Source organism: Eleutherodactylus coqui, chromosome 1, assembly GCF_035609145.1.
Source record: "Eleutherodactylus coqui strain aEleCoq1 chromosome 1, aEleCoq1.hap1, whole genome shotgun sequence".
Lineage (NCBI taxonomy): Eukaryota > Metazoa > Chordata > Amphibia > Anura > Eleutherodactylidae > Eleutherodactylus > Eleutherodactylus coqui.
In genome coordinates, this window is record NC_089837.1 from 403,495,389 (window position 1) to 403,515,055 (window position 19,667).

The 19,667-nt window shown below is 43.6% G+C and overlaps 1 protein-coding gene across 3 annotated transcripts in view; it reads left to right on the top strand.

Moving 5' to 3' along the window:
• Positions 1 to 19,667, top strand: part of DZIP1 (DAZ interacting zinc finger protein 1) — a 56,920-nt gene that overhangs the window by 10,112 nt on the left and 27,141 nt on the right. For all 3 annotated transcript variants that reach the window (XM_066580581.1, XM_066580563.1, XM_066580572.1), the window contains exons 3-12: positions 943 to 1,015; positions 4,517 to 4,641; positions 6,460 to 6,627; positions 10,195 to 10,338; positions 10,418 to 10,480; positions 12,556 to 12,696; positions 13,824 to 13,869; positions 16,300 to 16,362; positions 17,898 to 18,040; positions 18,514 to 18,712. In XM_066580581.1, coding sequence (XP_066436678.1) covers positions 943 to 1,015; positions 4,517 to 4,641; positions 6,460 to 6,627; positions 10,195 to 10,338; positions 10,418 to 10,480; positions 12,556 to 12,696; positions 13,824 to 13,869; positions 16,300 to 16,362; positions 17,898 to 18,040; positions 18,514 to 18,712 — 1,165 coding nt within the window. The remainder of the gene's footprint in view (positions 1 to 942; positions 1,016 to 4,516; positions 4,642 to 6,459; positions 6,628 to 10,194; positions 10,339 to 10,417; positions 10,481 to 12,555; positions 12,697 to 13,823; positions 13,870 to 16,299; positions 16,363 to 17,897; positions 18,041 to 18,513; positions 18,713 to 19,667) is intronic.

Sequence of the window (19,667 nt, forward strand, 5' to 3'; positions counted from 1 at the left end):
TTTTTATCGCCATGTCCGAGAAGTCAAAACAATCACCCCGTCTACCATTACAAATTGAATAAAAAGTGATCAAAAAGTCGAATGTAACCAAAAATAGTATTAAAATCAGCTGTTTGCCTCACAAAAAAATGAATGATGTGAAATTAAACTTTAAAAAAAAAAAATCTCATTTACGTTTTTCCCATATCACCCCGCCTAAACATTTTCAATGTTTTCTAATACATTAAATAGTGCATTAAATGCTACCATTAAAAGTTGCAGCTCCTCTTTAAAAAAAACAAGCCCTCAGACGGCTATGTCAACGGGAAAATAAAAAAGCTATAGCTCTTGGAACCTGCGGATGAAAGAAAAACAAAGCCAGAAAAATGTCCGGTAGCTAAAGGGTTACTTTTTTATACTTTAGATTATCAGAGAAGCATGCATTAATCCTTCCACTATCTTAAGGCCTATTTACACGGAGCGATGATCACTCAAAGATAGCTCAAATGACAGTTTGAGTGACAGCTTTGAGCGATCATTTTGCATAAAGCATTAAGTAGCTACTTAAATACCAATTAGGTGTAAAATGAAGCCTTCTCTGAATGCAGTTAATAGCCCCAGGCTATTATCTGTGCTCAGATCCTTTGTTCTCCATGGGAACCAATGCTATCAGCGCACCCCGTGGAGAACTACTGATAAAAGTAAAGGCCGATTTTTAGGTTGAACTGAAATTCACGATCAGCTAACAGTGCCCAAAAAGCGCACGATGGGCTACATTTACACGCACCGATTATCGCTAAAACGATCGCCGATTAGTGTTTTTTTTTTTTTTTTAAGCGATCATCGGCTGGTGTAAATGGGCCTTTAGTGAGCGAAAAGTCTGAAATAAATTTTCCCTTATGTTCTGAGTTGAGTGTCTTGTAGTCTGCAGAAGTAGTACAATTCTTATTTTTGTTATTGCAGTGCCAACATTGTGAGAAGGCGTTCATGAACCATTCGTATTTACAAAGTCACATGACAAGGAGACATCCAGGAGGTGTGTATCCGGTCCCAACGGTCTGCTGTAATTAATATACGTTATTTCATACGAAGGTTCTGTATTTTATCAGGTGAAGCCGTGAGCAGTGTGAGCGCAGCAGCAGCCATTAAAGGTCCCCTGTGCTGTGTGTTAAACACAGTATTCCATCATGGATTGACTTAAGGTACCTTTGCATGGGTCAATAGGCTCCCAAATAATCGCTCAAATAAGTGATTATGGGCGCTGACGTCCCGTGTGCACATGGCCACTGACAGGGCAATGAGCAACAATCTGCTCAGAAGTCGCTACTTGTTCCATTTCCACTTGCTGAAGTGGAACGGCTACCGAGTGGCATCTCACCAATTGTAAATAGGAGTCACTCAATCTTTGACCGACTGCCTGCCTCAATAAGTAGGCTGGTGGCTGTAAGAGATATCTAGCAGACTACAGCTCTGGTATAAAGGCACGGTCGCAGCTTAGCCAACTCATGAATCCCACCTCCACAATGCGATGGCTGTGATTGGCTGAGCAGCAGTCGAAGACCAATCAATGCAGTGCTCAATGACCCAATCACAGCCATCGCATTGGCTCATCGAGCGCTGCATTGATTGGCTGAGCAGCGGTCGAAAACCAATCAGAGCCATCGATTCCTGAGGATGGGATTTATGAATCTCGTAACCAGGAAGTCATATTGTATGACATGTTATATGTTCTGTATCAAACTGTGTGAACAAGGTCCTTGAGTATCCTATAGTTTGTGTGAAGTGGTCTCTTTAAGGACAGAATGTACTATTCCAGATGTGGCAGACTTCTACATGCCGAACATATTTACACGTTTTGGACACAATGCAGGTTGGTACTTTAAAGGGGTATTCCAGACTTTTACAAGTGATGACCTATCCTCTAAATAGGTCATCACTGGTTGATCAGTGAGAATCTGCAGTTTGGGATCCCTGTGATCAGCTGATCATCCTGACTGCTGTCAGTGCAGTGGGACTGATGTCATCATCAATGGTCAGGGGAGAAAGTATAAAAGGCTTTTGAAATCAGTGGGAGTGACGCCTTTTATTACACTTCTGGTTTTGACCGCAGTGAGGAGCTGGAAGTGTAAAAGTAACCATCACTCCCATCGATTTCAAGGGGAGTGAAGACTGCCTGTTACGCTTCCTCCCTTAGTTATCAACAATTACATCTGGCTCACTGCACTGACTGTTGTAGGATCAGCTGATTGGCGGAGATGGATCCATGCCAATCGACTAGTGATGACCTTTATATAGATCATCACTTGTAAAATTCTGAAATTCCCCCTTAAGTGCAGCAAAAAGCTGATTGATTGTAAGTGGTCTAAGGTATTGTTGGTATTAGCTGTAATACTTTGGCGCCACTAACAATCAAAGTGCTTTAGGTGCATTGAATTTGAAAACTGCTATAATTTACATGTCAGCACGGTTTGGGTCACGTTGTCGCCACGCTGTGAGAACGCAGCCACGAGGGTTCAGGCATTATTATGACTTTTCACAACTTGTGTCACTACTAGCTTACTTATAAAATGACACTTGGCTCATCATGTGATTATCTGGGCAGCATCTTTTTCAGAACTTTTGTTATAAAAGTATAAAGTGGATACTTAGAGCAGCCATCCTTTGCCATTAGTACTAAGAGCCGGGTGCCAGGAGCACAATGTCCGGGTAAGGTGGTATGAGAAGTGCTCAGTGTAGCTGTTCAGCGGCGCCTGCGACGGTTCTGCTCGGTTGGCACTCTTCCTCATATCAGACATGAACGCCCTTGTTGATGAAGCAGAACATGGCATTAGTTGTCGCCAGCCTGCTTCCTCGGATGAAGGCCTGTACATTAGTTGGTAGCAGAGGGAGATGAGGAGCATTGCTGAAGAGGTAGATGTGGCTGTGCAGATAACCGGAGCCACAGAAAACCTCACCTTGTATATTTTATTCGGCGCGGTGTTACTTTTTTATAAAAATAAAGCTCACTCTGTAAATTTCACGGGTAGCCGGTTCGCTTCCGTTGTGGCGAACGATGTCATTACCAGAGGTGAATTGATCTCTAGAAGGATACGTAATTTGCTTAAAAAGCATAAATGACCAGTCATTATGTTGTTGATGATGCTCTTCCAACAGGTGACTTGTCATCTATGTTTTTGGGAAAGTTGGATGAAAATCAAGCGGCCACCTATACAGTTGCCCCCAGCTTTCCCAGGATTCTAAATGGCAAATCAAAGTTGTTATGTAGTGATGTAGAAACAGCTCAACAGAATTTCTGAGTACACCGCTACAAACAATGAAAACCGAAAGGCCGTATGTAGTAGTAATTCTAAGTTTTTCAGAGAAATATCCTTGTAATGGCTCACTCACACGGGCTTAGGTCGCCCACGTATTTTTCATGTGTGTCAGAATAGCTTTGATAATCTGACGGTAACAATGTTAGAATTTCTGATTATGATTACAGTATATACTCGAGTATAAGCCAAGTTTTTCAGCACATTTTTTTGTGCTGAAAAAGCCCCCTCGGCTTATACTCAAGTCAGAGAAAGAGTTTAAAAAAAAAACAAAAAAAAAACCTTCCATACTCACCTCCCAGCCAGCGTCTGTGACCCCGGCGGCGGTGCAGCAAGCTGTTTGGATTCCTGTGTTCGCAGAGGTGATGCGCAAATCTGCTTGAATTCTCCCCACTGTGATCCCTCGCCGTCCCCTCTACTCAGCTGCTGGATCGAGCGCCACCCAATCACAGCGGTCGATCATTCACAGCCAATCAGTGAATGATCGAGCGCTGGCTGTGATTGGCTGGCGCTCGATCCAATCACAGCGCTTACTTACACAGTAAATCACGACGGGGGATTTGAAAGCCGAGCAGGGAGGTGACAGCAGGGAGAATTCAAGCAGCTTGCCGCACAGACACAGACGCCAGCTGGGAGATGAGTATGGAGGGTTTTTTTGTTTTACCCAGTATATACTCAAGTATAGCTCGGCTTATACTCTAGTCAATCAGTTTTCCCAGTTTTTTGTGGTAAAACGTATTGACTCGGCTTATACTCGGGTCGGCTAATACTCAAGTATATATGGTACATTGCCTCCTGCGTGGGGATAACTGCTGCCTAAAAGTAAGTTGCACCAGATTTTGCAATCTTAATAAAAAACTTATGAAACTAAAAATAAATGGCACATAGATGTAAAAAAACAAATACGTAATAAAAATGAATGCAACATACATGAAATCAGTCTATTTTTCACTACCGAAAATGCATAAATCCACGTGTAGGAAACTTAGGAGACTTTTCATATAAGTGGAATATTTCCGTAATAAGCACCAAAGTCTGCATGCAGGTATTGGGATGGAATTCTGCAGCAGCAGAGTAATCTGCGTCTTTCATGGAAATATTCTGCTGGTGTGAAAGGTGCCTGAGGGACCCGAGGACAAGGTCATCCATGTGGGGAGAGCAGGGGCATGCAGACACCGCTCACTGACAGAACTAATGCAACTGCATTGTGTCTTCTCTCTATAAAGAACAGCAACACGTCCAGGCGAGTAATAACCTGCAGCATGAGATGAACTGCCTAAAAGAGGAACTACAGCTTACCAAAAGTCAGCTGGAGGCAGAGCACAAAGCTCATCTAGAGAAGATTTCCCAGGTAAGATGTCTTAAAGGGGTATTCTTATTTTATACAGCATGTCTTTAAGATATGCCATCACTTTATCATTGGCTGAGGTCCAACCCGAGAATGAACAGGCTGCAGGCTGATTTAGCTCTGCATACCCTTCTAATGTTTCCCTACAAAGTGGTGCTACCCGCTGCCCAGCTATGCAGGAACTACAGCCAACCCCATTCAGTGACCTTTTTTTTTACATAAATTGTGATAAAATAGCAGGATTACCCCAATGCAATGTCAGAGTTTCTCTAAGGCCTCGTTCACACGGCTGTATGCATTTTTACGGTCGCCCATACGCGCATATAATTGCATGAATGAAGATTTGCCACGATTGAGTCCTGATCCTTAGTCGCATATTTTATGCCATTCACAAGACTGCGTGTATCGGCAAAAAAATACATGTTGAAAAGCATTGAAATCCTCGGAATGACTAATCCCCCCCTCCCTTTTTTTAGGTTCCATAGAAGTCTATGGGAGCTTCTAGCGTATCTCAGCCAAAGATAAGGCAAGACCTATCTTTTCACGTGGCGTATAAAACCGGCAACCAAAAACGCTCGCAAATGTTCTATTTTTTCCCGACATGATTTTTTTAAATGTCCAAAAATCACTCATCTGAATGAGTACATTGGAATCCAATGCTTCGTATGGTCGCCATTCTTGGGTGATTTTTTTATTTTATTTTTACATGGCTGACTACCTGTGCAAATTCGGTGAAAATCATCCCTTGCTGTTTGAAAAAATATATACTCACCCTCCCCCGCTGTTGGGGCTCAGGCACGTCTTGTCCCTGGCTTCTCCGGCTGTGTTCTGAAGCTCTTTCTGCAGGCACGGATTTAAAAATCATTGAATTTAATGAATGGCTGAGTGCTGCCTCTGATTGGCTAAGCACTGTGACCAATCACAGGCAGCGCTTAGCTGTTATTTAATGAATGGCTGAGCGCTGCCTGTGATTGGCTGAGAGCTCAGCCAATCAGACACAGCACTTTCCCTGGGTTGGGATTTTTAAATCTCCGCCCAGGAAAAAATGCTTCAGAACAATGCCGGGGATGCCAGAGTGTAGATGTGCCGGAGCCCGGACAGCACAGCTAGGTGAGTTATTTTTTTTTCCAACACTTAGGGATGATTTTCAGGGAAGGGCTTATATTTAAAGCCCTTCCGTGAGAATCACTGCAGTGGTTCCCTGCATCCTAATACTTTCAATAGGGCCTGTGGCAGCAGCAGCAGCAGCCCCATTGAAATCAATGGAAGAACATTGCGTTCCTTTGCCATACTGTGGCAGGGGATTCTTTACTCCCCATGGAGAGTGCCATCATCACTGAACACTGGGACAATGCTGTCACAGTGTTCAGTGATGAGGGGACTCCCCGCGGGGAATATTAATAGTTCCAATAGACGCGCTGTTTTGTGCGCACATACGCACGCACAAATACACGCTTGTGTGAATGAGGCCTTAATGTATTTATTTACATGGTTTACTATGTATTTGTTTACTTGGTTATATTTTTCACGGCTGCGTTTTAAGAAGTCCGTATGCACTACTTTTGACCGTTTTTGCTTCCATATTTGCATTCCTTGCTATTATTCTCTATAGAAAATAAAACCAGTGAATACAAATACTGACGACATATGTCTTATGGATCCGCATTACGGACGTATTACAGTAGGCTTGTGTGAAGGTGGCCTAACATACACGACTGCGGTGCTCATGCTGTTGGTGGTTTGGACAGGATGAATTTGGTGACCGCCTCCCTGCAGATCTTGTACGGATGCTGTTAATGAGCGCGAATCCCTTTTCTATAGATGCAGGAAAATGAACATAGAAAAACTACCGAACTGAACATTTTGAAAGAGTTTGACAATTGGAAAAAAGAAGAAAGAGAAAAGTTTGAAGAAGAATTGAACAAAGTAAGAGAGATGTTTATGAAGGAGCTTAAAGAAGTGACATCTAAGAACTCGTGTCTAGAAAATGTAAGTGGCCGCTTTTGGTTACATTTCTTACAAAGCTGTAGTCATTAGATTACATTTTAGGACTTAAACAGATGAGCGTATACCACAATACGCGCGCTCCTGCGCAATTTTTTTGTGCAGTTAACGAGTGTATTTGTGCAGGCACTGTTTTATCACACAGGCAGGGAAATCGCGCCGGTCTGATTTAAATGGCTAATTAGCCTATCGGAGTGCCGGTGATCGCGGGTATGCTTAGCGTTTAGTGCGTACTCGCACGTGCAGATGTGCGTGTTTGCTCTCCTTCCATAGACCTCTATGGGGCTCTTTAGTGCACAAACATGCACAAAATAGGGCAGGTCCTATTTTTTCACAGGCATAAAAAAAAGGTAAGAATGACCCCGATGAAATCAATGGGTTCTATTCTCGGTGTTTTGCAGGTGTGATTTTCCTGCGCGCAAAATCGTGGTAAAACGCGCTGGTCTGTCTGAGCCCTTACACACAGTACTAATTAGAGACAGACTGTTCTTTGTGAATGGACAAGCTAGCCACACATCCTGTGAAGGGCTCCAGCCTGTACATACACAAGCCCACAATGTAGAGTGTTATATGCAAGTACAGGGGCAACCTGCAGTTACAAGTTGTGAAGATGATTTCTAAGCTGTATTGCCACAGCCACATTCATACGGGCGAGCGTAATATCGGGCTGAAAAAATGATATCACGTTTGTCAACATGTGTTTTGCCCGCAAATGCGGGGCGTTTTTGATTCAAAATGACGTAACCTTACATCATGTGCATGACGCAGGATCAGAAGTAAGCCGGTGCCATACGGCAGTGTGAGTTGGATGCAACAGCAGGTGTACATGAGGACAGCGACCCCCACTGTTAACTACCAACATGCTGCGATCTATGTAGATTGCGGCATTTAAAGGGTTCAAAGAGGGAGGGTGCTCCCTCTGTGACATCATCGGACCTCTGCGATGTAATTGCGAAGGAACGACGGGTTGCCATGGCAAAAGGACACCAGCTACAGGTGCCCTGCTTTGACTTTGCCTATGATCACTATTACAAGCGATAAGGCATTGCAGAACATAAGCGATCATAGCTGCTATGGTTCATGACATAAAGACTGTAAAAAAAGCTAAAGAAATAGTGTAAAAAAAATTAAAAGAAATAGTTTAAAAAAAACTTTTTTCCTCATTTTCCCATATTTATTTATATATATAAATTTAAGAAAACACCCACATATATGGGAACCTTGTGTCCGTAACGACCTGTACTATAATCTGAGCACACTAATTATTGTTCGCAGCAAAAACGTAAACAAATGAAGGCAAAAATGCTTATTTTATTCAATTTACCTCCCAAAAATGCAATCAAAGTGATAAAAAAGCCATAAAAACTTCAGCTCGTGACACAAAAACAAGTCCCTGCAGAGCTCCACCCATGGAAAAATAATTATAATTTTAAAAAAAGGGTTTTTAATGAATAAAAGTGGAAAAACCTCAAAAAATCATAATGTTTTTGGTATCGTAATCATACCGAACTACAGAAAAAATGTATTGTGTCATTTAGGCCCTCTGCACACGGACATAGTTGCATTGCGGAGTCTGCTACGGGCATCCGCCTCTAGACTAGCAAATGAAGCCGTTAGCATTCAATGGCAAAACGCCATTTCATCTTCACAAGCGGAAATTGATTGCGATTTTCGGCTCGTGGAGAATAAATCGCCGCATGTTGCGTATTAAAGTCAATGGAAGCCAGCCGTCCCGTGGCACTTCAGTAGCGAGCACCACGGAAGTATCGCTGGATCTGCGTCACTCCAGAGCTCCGGCAGCTACTGCGCATGCAGTGCTGGATGGCACATCCGCAGCCCTGTTCAAAGCCGCCGGACAGGTACACAGAGGTCATCTGCCGGGCAACAGGATGAACTCTGCTTCGGAAGTCCTGCATGCGGGTCCGGCCCGCTGGTGTGCAGGTGACCTTATGCTGTATGGTTGACGCTGTAAAGAAAAAAATTATTAAACAATGGCAGAACTGATGTGTTTTCTCTCCCTGCTCTAAAAAACAACAAAAAAAAAGTTTTACAATGCATTATATGCACCCAAAAATACCAATAAAAACTACAGTTCGCCATGCAAAAAACAAGTCCTTATACGGTCACGTAGACGGAAAAATAAAAAGTTATGGCTCTTGAAATGCAGAAATAAAAATCCCCCATAAATCATTGCATCCTTAAGCCCAAAAGAGGTATTTTTCTTAAGGGGTTAATGGAGAACATTGAATCGCATTCGCATGCACAATTCACAACTAGTGAGTTCTATGCGATGGCTTTACGGTCCTATTGAAAACAATAGGTGATGCGTTCCGAGGAACGTGAAAAAATAGGACCTGCAGCATCGCTGTGAGGGCAAACATCACTCATGCGTCTGACTCCATTCAACACAATGTAGATCATATTCGGGAGTTTTGTGCGTCTCGCAATACATAAAACTGGCATAAGTGTTGCACCGTATGCATGTAGGGCATGTGTACACGGGACAGAAATGCTGCACTCAACACACAGTTGGGGCAGATTTTGACTCAAAATCAGCTGCATACACAGATTTCAGAAGACACAGTGCTTACCTCCCAAGTCTAACGGGACAGAATGAAACCACTGATTTCAAGTGATTTTCGTGGTTTCACTATCTGGATTCTCGCCTGTTAATAGTACGGGCGAGAAAAGATAAGTTCTGCCCATAGTATGAACTACATGAGGGAAAGATAGTGCAAGACCTATCTTACTGCCATTTAAAAAAACAATTCCTGCGCTATTGCAGTTTGAAAAAGCCGTTGAAATACCTCGTTTATGTGCAACTACAATCCATGCTGGTAAGCGTAATTGCGCATATGGCCGTCTGAAACCGCCCTGAGGGCTCAGTCACACGGGCACCGATCTGCCCGTGTTTCTGCAAGATAAGACGGCTGCACCGCGTGCGGACGACTCTCTGCATGACCGGCTCCATTGCTGGCCATGTGTTCTTTCTTCCCTCCGGTGCGGAGAGTCGTCTGCACCTGCAGTGCAGCGCTCTTATCGTGCAGAAACATGGGCGGATGGGGGCCCGTGTGACTGAGCCCTTAAATTGACATGCTGCAGATTTATCATCTGCACTGTGGGTCAATTTACACAGTTTTTCTGAAGCGTGCGGATGAGATTTTTAAACCTCTCATTCATTCTGCTGGCGCTGTAAAATGCTTTGGATTTTCCCCAGCCAAGCCCCCTGAGGAAGACCTGCAGCATTTCCGCCTCGTGTGTACATGCCCATACAGTCTTTATGGGCAGATCGTGTATGAGCAGTGCAATACAGCAACTAGTGGAATATCAGGAATAATCCCGGCATAACCAGAGTTTTCATTTGAAATGGAACTGGTATTTAAAATCCAGAGGATGATATTGTGATGAGCATCCTGACGTGTCCGTGTGCGTCGCTGGGTGTATGTATGTAGCTGGGTAAAGGGAAGACACATATCCGCACCTCTCATTGTTACCGCTACGTCACTTGGGCTTGCGGACATTTCATACAGCATTTGCCAATGTCAATTTTAGGAGCTTCTTGAAATGAAGAAAGCCAGTCGGCCTAGGAGATCGGGCCTTGGCATCCTGCAGGAGGGGTCAGCGAGCGAGGCAGAAGTGGACAAGTCTAAGTGTGCGCATGACATTCAGAGCGTGAAGGAGCTCCTTGAACTACAGGTTAGTTACAATATACCTTCTACCATTCCCTTGGACATTATAATATCCAGGTCTTATTTAGTTATCTATCATCCTGTAGGAAGACAAGTGGGGAAAGCGCCTCCAGCTGCTTCATCAGGAGCACGACAAAGAGAAGAAGCAGGTATTGCGAAACTGTTTACCTTCTGGAAGTCGCATGATTTTTTCGCATTGCCACAATGCTACAAATCACATGTAAGTGAAGCCAACGCTTTCCTATGGGTTGCTTCACATTAGTGATGTTTTGTAGCATGGACATTGCGAGTCAAAAACCTTGCGGGTTTCGCTATATGCCCGTGACTTGCGATGTTTTGTAGCCAATGTTTCCCTATGGAGCCATCCTCTCCGTCGCATCGCACGGAAACGTGTTTTTTGTGAGATGCAACTTTGACAGTAGGAAATCCTACTGTAAAAGGCCTAAAATAAGCACTAGCTGCAGGGAAAAAAAACACATACATCAGCTAAGAAGCGCTGTCTGCTCTGCTGCGTCTTCTCCCCGGTCCCTGGCACCTGTCTTCAGGCATGTCTTCTGGCCGGGGATTGGAGGTTCTGTTGCAGATCTGGCTGAAAATACCAGAAGAAAAAGCGCTGCGTACAATGCTTTTTTCTCCATCCCAAATCTGGAAAGCAGGCAGAGAGCCGTTCGGCCAGGGCATTCCCCTTACCAGCTCCCCGAACGGAACAGAAAAGCAGAATCCCCTGCACAGATGAGAAACCGCCCTTGTTCATATATAAACTGAAGAGTGCCATACATGTGGCAGCCATTGTGGGCAGCTTTAGCACATCTTGGTTCTCACATTCAGCTTTGCATTCTGTAGTCCAGAAACAAAGGTGTGTCTAGTTATAATGGGACACCCATTTCCAAATCAGAAGGGTGTTGATCCAGGAAGTTATTCTGACTGATATGTTTGGGGTCAGGCAAGAATTTTTTTTTAAATAAGGAAAACTGGCTTTTGCTTCATGGGGGTTTAGTTGCCTTCCTCTGGATCAACATTGCAGGATAATAGTCTGAACCGGATGGACATGTGTCTGTTTACAACCTGGCACACTGTGTTACCATCAATGTCATTATTATAGTGAGGCTATAAAGGTGGACCGTTGGTATTTATGGGGGTCCTGCTTATTCTGTGGTAATGTACATTATGTTAAAACCCTTCCCTTTGTGTGATCCTTCTTATTATGAGATTTATCAAAAAGCAGACTGTTCTTGTGATGTCAGTGGCCCTTTCCTTTAAAGTAAGCCGTCATGTACGCGGCAGAGCTGTGATATGGAGATGGTATGGAGGCACATAGAGTTGTATACTATGGACATATTGGCGCCCTGCGTGTTGTGGTCTGCTGCCATTACTTCTGTAGCGTTAAATGAATGCAGAGAAAAGCCATTGGCGCAGTTGATTGCACATAGCAACCAATCAGATAACAGCTTTCAATTTGCAACTAGCATGAAGAAAACCTATATAGTAATAATGCCCCAGTTAATAGTAATACCCCCTTTCCTTCAAGCATCATAAATAATTCCCCTATTAGTAAAAATGCCCCCTTTATGCTGTAAAAAAATCTGATCTCTTTTGCTCCCCTGGTGCTCCGGTCTTTACTTTCCTTGCAGGAAGTGTTGTCATATGCAAATCACATGTCCGCTGTGGCCAATACTTGTCCACAGACGCTGAGACCAGTGATTGGCTGCAGCTATCACATGCCATCTAGCATCGTATCACTGCCGCCCGCGATACAATCCCAAAATCTTTTATCCCAAAAGTTAATAGTACTTTCCAATGTTATAAAAGGCATTGCGTGAAAATCGCAGGTTTGTGAGTTGCAATGTGATAAAAAGGAGGCTCCATAGGGAAACATGAGAGATACAAAATCGTAGAAAGACAGAGCATGCCAATGATTTTTTTTATCGTGTCAGTGAAAACATCGCTAATGTGAGGAAACCAGTGAAAATCATTGGTTTCGTAATTCTGTTTTTCTTACTCACTCTTGCATCGTGCGAAAATCGCACCATTTTATGGCCCTTGTGAAGCCGGCCTTAGACAGTTTTGATAAACGGAAGTTAGCACTCATTGCTATTAGGTGACACACAAAGTCATCTCACTATTTACATGGATCTGTTATCTATGGGGTTATTGCTGACTGTTGGGGCAGTACAGTTATAGATTTGGGTCTAACATTTTTTCTGTATTTACCTGCTTATTTTAGCTCTTGTCAAAAATTGAGAACCTAAGACTATCAATGAATGAAGATCAAAAGACGGCCAATGATTTCTACAAGAAGCGCTTGGATGAACTCGGGCAACGACTTCAGGAGCAAAACGAAGTCATTAAATGCCAAAAAGAGCAGGTTTGTAGGAGCTGTGTGTGGGGCTTGGGGTAGAAGGTCCAATTGGCTCCACTTACGTCAGTATAAATATCATCTCTCTGGGTGGGTTATTAACTAACTGTTATAAAAATCAATACTGATTAATATAATCCTAGTATGATCTAGATCAAGGGTGTCAAACTCATTTTCACCAAGGGCCACATCGACCTTATGGTTGCCTTCAAAGGGCCAATTCTAATTGTAAGACAGTATAGTAAAAGTGAACCTCATAGTGGCCCGATTGGTAATAAGGTCCCCCATAGTGGCCAGTGGCCCATACTATATATATATTTTCACAGGCGCACACTATTATTATACATATGTATATGTATACACAAATGCACCCTATTCTACGCATATACGCACAGACGCACAGTATTCTACACATATACGCACAGTATTCTACGCATATACGTAAAGACACACACTATTCTATGCATGTACGCACAGACGCACACTATTCTACGCATATATGCACAGACGCACACTATACTATGCATATACACACACTATTCTACGCATATACACACAGGTGCACACTATTCTACGCACACAAGGACACCTCTGCATTTTTATACACATTTTTATACTTACCTGCATCCAACATGGTTCCACTGGCAGGTATACCGGCTGCTCTCAGTCCTTTTTGGGGCCGGTGAGAGGAGTTCAGCGCTGACCAGGCTCTCACCCTGCAGCTGCTCCTCCTCAGCATCGCTCTCCTCGCACCAGAGATCATGTTTCTGCAGTCTTCTTCCCTCCTCCGCGGCAGTTGTCAGGGTGATATCGGCAATCCTCTATTACTGTCTGCTCTATTAGACAGAACAAGACTATAGATGATCTCATACTGACAACCGCACGGAGGGTGAGGGAACTTACTGCACAGCCGGCAGGCCACAGAAAATGAGGTGGCGGGCCTTGTGTTTGACACTTGTGATCTAGATGGTCAGCACTGACACATATATAGAACTGTGGTTTGAAGTTCTTCAGTGCTAGTTAATATGACTGATAGTGAATCAATTTCTAACAGATTTTGTTAACGTACTGATATTAAAGCCGTTTTCACATACTGTAATTACTCATAAGTCGTAATAATTGTCTTCCTGTTTCAGATTAAAGAACTGTCCTACAGACCACCCGCAACTAAAAAGTATTCAGGTAGGAAAAATGCCGTACCCTGAAGATACTTTTTAACACACTCATGTGGTCCTTTCTCAAGAGTCATTCAGTACATTTAGCATTGAATTATTACATTATTTTTGCAGCAATGGCCTAATATACATGTATATGTTTACATGCTCATTCATGAGTACAAGCAGTATATAACTGCCTACAAGTGTATGAACTATACATGTGTGTATATATGTTTACACATTTCCCAACTGCATCATGTAAATATGTCATGTGGTCATGAAGGGTGTATGAAGCGGGCTCAGGAGCCGAGTGTGCTCCATACCCAGCAGCTATCTGTTGTTTTTGACCATGTCAGCAACTGCCATGATCGGAGTTAACTCCGATTAGATTCTGCAGTTAAAACTGACCACACATCTAAACAGCCTTCCAGTACCCCATCAGCGTCCTGCGACACATTTGTGGGGTGCCCATGAGTTAGTATGGCAGCCTGGAGCCCAGTAAAGCAGGGCTTGGTAGGCAAAATTGAAAATTACTATATACTGCAATGCTTGTAGAAGTGCAGCTGCTCCACTGAGGTCCCCTCATCACTGAACACTGTGACAGCACTGTCACAGTGTTCAGTGATGAGGGGACTACCCGTGGGGATGAAAGAATTCCCTGTCACAGCTGTGGCAGAGGATCGCAATGTTCTCCCATTGCTTTTAGTGTGGCCAGCGCTGCTGCCGCCTCATTGAAAACAATGAGATGCAGGCAACCCCCGCAGTGATTTTCTGGGAAAGGCTTGAAATATAAGGCCTTCCCTGAAAAAAAGCCCTAAATGAATGAAAAAATTGAAAAAATCAATATATCACCAAGCAGCGCTGTTGGGGCTACGGCGCTTATTCTTTCTAGCTCCCCGGCAGTGTTTTTCAGCATTTTCTTCTGGCCGCAAATTTAACAATCTCGGCGTGCTGGAAGCGCTGCCTCTGATTGGCTGAGCGCTGTGACCAATCGGAGGCAGCGCTCAGCCATTCATTAAATGACAGCTGAGCGCAATGGGAGAACACCGTGGTCCTCTGCCTCAGCTGCGGCAGGGGATTCTTCCATCCCCGTTGCAGTCCCCTCATCACTGACCACTGTAATAGTGCTGTCAGTGTTCAGTGATGAGGGGACTCCCTGTAGCATCCCACAATGTTACATGCAGCATGGACCTTACCAGCGCACGGATGTCCTATCTTTGCAGGTGCGAGTATTTTGCTTCTGTAAAAAAGAGACATGTGAAAACTTCATAGGAAATCAATGGTTCTAAAAGACGCCCTTTTTTTTTGCTCATAGGTGCGTAAAAAAAGCGCTTGTCTGACCAGGTCCTAAGAGTAGTACCACATAAAGCGAAACAACATGTGTGGGACTTTCTTGAATGGCTGTGATTGGTTATCCCAGTGCCGGCTTTCATTGGCTGAAGCAGCGCTGGATTAACCAATCAGAGCATTAGTTTGCTGGAGGCGGTGCATTCAAGCCCCGCATGCAGAAAGCAATGCTCTGTCGGCATGGAGGAGGACACAAAAGCCTGCAGCAGCGCCGCAGACCATCGCAAGGACCGAAATGCTGCCGATAGGTGAGTATTAGACCCCCCCTTGAGCCTCAGCTTGCAAGCTGCTTGACTTTCAAGCAGGCTCGTAATCCGAGTTTTTGCTCATAAATCAGAGCAAAAATTCAGGGGAGAGCCTGCTCTCAAGTCAAAAAACTTGCAAGCTGAGGCACTCGTAAACCAAGTTACCACTGTATTAGGCTTCATTCACATGGTACATGCACTATTATACTAATATCTGAGCCATGGTAAGGACTTGTTCACATCTGTGCCAGAAGCTCCTTTTGGAGGATCCTGCACTGATACGCCTTAAAATGCCATAAGTAAAACTTCTTTTTTGTCCGGTAAAATGCCAAGCAGGAACTGAAGGACCCTGCTGTAGTCAATGGGATGCATTTGGAGCTGTTCGGTTCCACCATAAAATTGAACTATTCGGCCAGGGATTCAATTTTCCTGGATTCATTATGAAGAAAGAAAATGGAATTCCCAACATAGATGTGGACAGAGCCCAAGGCTGCTACCGCCCTATGCATGTCTGATGAGGAGCACATTTTTTATTATGCCTCTAGTGATAGTCTTATAGGCTGTAATGCAGTGGTAAATGTCAGGTATGATATATAATTGAAGTTAGGGCATGTTGACTGTATAAAAGTAATGGAGCCAAAAGGTGGAGAAATTGCTTAGGAAGCGATCAAGGGACCCTCAGTTTTATATATATGACTCAAAGAATGGTCATTGGGGCTAACAAATTGGATTAAATAAGCCATATCTGAAGATAGCATCAGTGGTGGTCAGTGTGCTGGGAGCCCACCGATCTTCAGAGCACACTGACACTCGCGGGTCCATGTTCCATTGGAGTGAACTTTTTGGTTTGGTCTATTTTTCAGCTCCAGCACCAATCCCAATATTACAAAATGTAGAAGCCAAGCCAAGTACAGCAGTAACAAGAGGTAAGATAATGATTAAGCAATGCCGTTAATATATTATGGTAATAGGTTGGTCGTCTCTAGGTTATGTCTTAGGCACATTAATGATCTGCGTTCAGATCACAGTGAGACGTATTTGTGATGGTAGCCTTTGTTTCCTTGGAATAAACCTGCAGATCCCTTTTTATTCTACTTATTTAGACTCATCTGTCACTAAACCTCAAAACTGTATTGTTTAAATGGGCGCTGGGGGAATATTATTCAAGAACAGAAATCGAGAAGCAGCTGTGGGGTCTTCAGGAATGTTGTGAAATGAGGGGCAGGATTTGCCATCCAAACTTCCAGATGGGGTGAGCCATGGGGATTATTTATCCCAGTGTGTCACCCTGTGGGCAATCCAATATATATATATATATGGAGTAGTATTATGGTAGTTACACTTTAGTCCACATTTCTACAGTTGACTTGATTCAAATGAAGTCACCAATATGACACTAATCTTTCTGAAAGCCGCTAGATTTAAATATATAGGTGCTTTCAATTATTTGCTGCAGTGCATGTTCTGAGAACGCTCTGGCTGTCCTTTTCCCATGTGCTCCATGTCAGAGCAGACACATATACTGGAGCCTATTCAGGAGCTTGCCGAGGAAAAAGGTAAACCTATTTCTATGAAAGCTTGCTCCATTCTTCATCTTTGGCCGTGTTATGTTCATTTTGCATGTTGTCATTGTTAGTACTTACCGAGTTGGAGTGACTTGGTTCAAGGGTTGTAGTCGTCCCATCCATTACAACTTATCACCTATCCATAAGAGAGTTGATAAGTGTCTGAACGGTAGGGGTTCCATGACTGGAAGTCCCACTGATCATGAGTTTTATGGGATATAGCCAGGGGCAGTCCCATCAGAGATGAATGGAGCAATAGTGCTCACACGTAACTGCACCATTCATACAGAGAAACTTTGGACCTCCTGTTCTTGTGATTGGTCAGACACTCACCTCCTATCCTGTGAATATGTGATAAATGGTTATGGTGGGATAACTCCTATAAAGTCAACTTCACATTTATTGCTAGTGGTGAGGCACTGAGCTAAAATATCAGAACAGAAAAAAAAGTTTTTTGTTAAAGTGGAATCCACAATCATGGCTTTCATATGTGGCTTCACGGGGTATTTTTCCCCCATTTTTGTCAACAATGAAAAATGGAACATAAATTCCAGAAAGCATCTAGAATGTGGAAACACTACATAAAAAACTGGATATTCATATGTATGGCCTGTAGGTGGCAGTATGTTCACAGACTTTCACCTGTCCACTCTCACTATCATAGGATCTAAGATGATGCTGTGTTTTGTTTTCTAGTAGCACTTTTATCTGTAGACATTGCATGTGCTGAATCATATTTGTTTTTTTGTGTGTGCATGATTATATTTAGGAAACACTGTTGTTCCTGGACAAAAACATAAAACTTCTATATCTGGGACTTCTTTACTACATTTGTAAATAGAATAGTTCCTACTGTACAAAGCAGATTGTCATCCAATGTTATCATGTAATTCCAGACTTGGGCAGTGAAGAATTACCAAGCACCAGCAAACAGCAGTTAATAAATGCTTTGAAGAAGAACCCTTCATTAACTAACGAGCTGCGGAAGGTTTTGGAGCAGGGGGTGGTGGAGAAGTTAGAGTCCTTGGGAGTGAAGCCGGTAAATGATTGCTGCCTTCAAATGGACCATGATGCCGTGATAATGTGAACACAATGATAATTGGCTGTCCTAATATACAAAGTTGTTAGGCCACTCTCACACAGACATTTTTTCTGCGATTACCACGGTGTTTTCAACGCTGCTGTAATCGCGGTATAACGCTCCCATTGATTTCCATGGAGCCCTGCAGGCATGTGTTCAAACACAGCACTTTCCAGCGCTGCGATTTTTCATGTGCTTTCTGTTCTATTTTTTTGCATTTAGCGCACCTCATCAATGAAGGAGTATGCTAAAGCTGCTGTCAGAGACAGGAACAAAAAGCAAAATCGTGGCAAAGCGCCGCGATTGAAATCGCTTTGTCGGGGCCATGTGTGAGAGTGGCCTTACTGTAATGTATTGTACTGTAGAAGAATATATTGTATAGGAGATGAAGTCTTTCCAAATTCTGACCACAGCACTTTGCTTTCTGCCAGGGTGTGCGTGGGGTCCCAAGTGATCATTTCAATAGAATTTTGGATGCAGTGGAAACTTTCAGAGAAGAAAAAGAGAAATTAATACCAGAATTTCCAAAGATCCGTCAAAATCTTATCAAGCATATAGACCAAAAGGTGGAAGAACGAGCATCAGCAACAGTTTTAAAACTTAATTCAGGCTCTCAACTCTTTACTGATGGTAAGACATATACTGTGCTGTGCTACATTATTTCCGTAAATCCAATACTCTTCTCAGCCTGCAAGGTCGTCAGGAAACAGCCATGGGTTTCTTATCTCAGCCATGAAATGCTCAGATGGAAATACCCCTATAAGAGACCTTTCACATGGGATTGAATTGTCCGCAGGCCGCAGCGCTGATAGGGATTTTCCGTCCATATCATTGGGGGACACAGCTTTAGAACATGTATAGCTACTGCCACTAGGAGTTTGACACTAAGCAGAAAAAGTGTTAGCTCCTCCTACTAGCTATAATTAGCTTACTGTCCGTAGGAGGCAGACATTTTTTTGTCACTGGTTTTCAAGTACCTTTTGGATTTAGGGAATACAAGGAGGCAGGACTCTCCCTGTTACCCCACTGAAGAGGGCAAACAGAATGGAGTTAACCATTCTGTTGCCTGCCCTGACTTGAACGTGACCTGCCAGCCATAGTGTCCCCCTTTTTACCGGAGCACTCTTTCCCTCTTTAAGGGTAGGTGCGTACATGGGTGTACACTGCTGAAGCTCCGAAGCATCCCTTTTTTTTCGTGACAAAAGGGTTAAGTGTATCCTATGATGGTAAGAATTTATCTCTCACTTCAACCCCGTCCGGATGCTTCTACCAGGTTTAAGTAGCTGTCTGAAGGGGTAGGTTACCCTTCTCAGATAACAGGAGTCCTCTCGGGTACCGCTAAAGCTGGGGAGAGGTGGGGGTTTTCTGCCTGCTGGCTTCTCTGCAGTAGCATCAGTACAGCAGGATGCTATTTGTCCTTTCTTCTGTGTGGTGTGTAGCGGTGGCTGGGTTCCGTGCAGCGTCTAGACTGGGTGCCGTATAGGCCCAGCGTGCAGCATGAAGTGCAGGCCAAGTGCAGCATGGCGCGTGCCTGTGCCATGGGGGTCCTCCCGCTTCTCCTCTTCTCTCCTATGCTGTCCTCTCT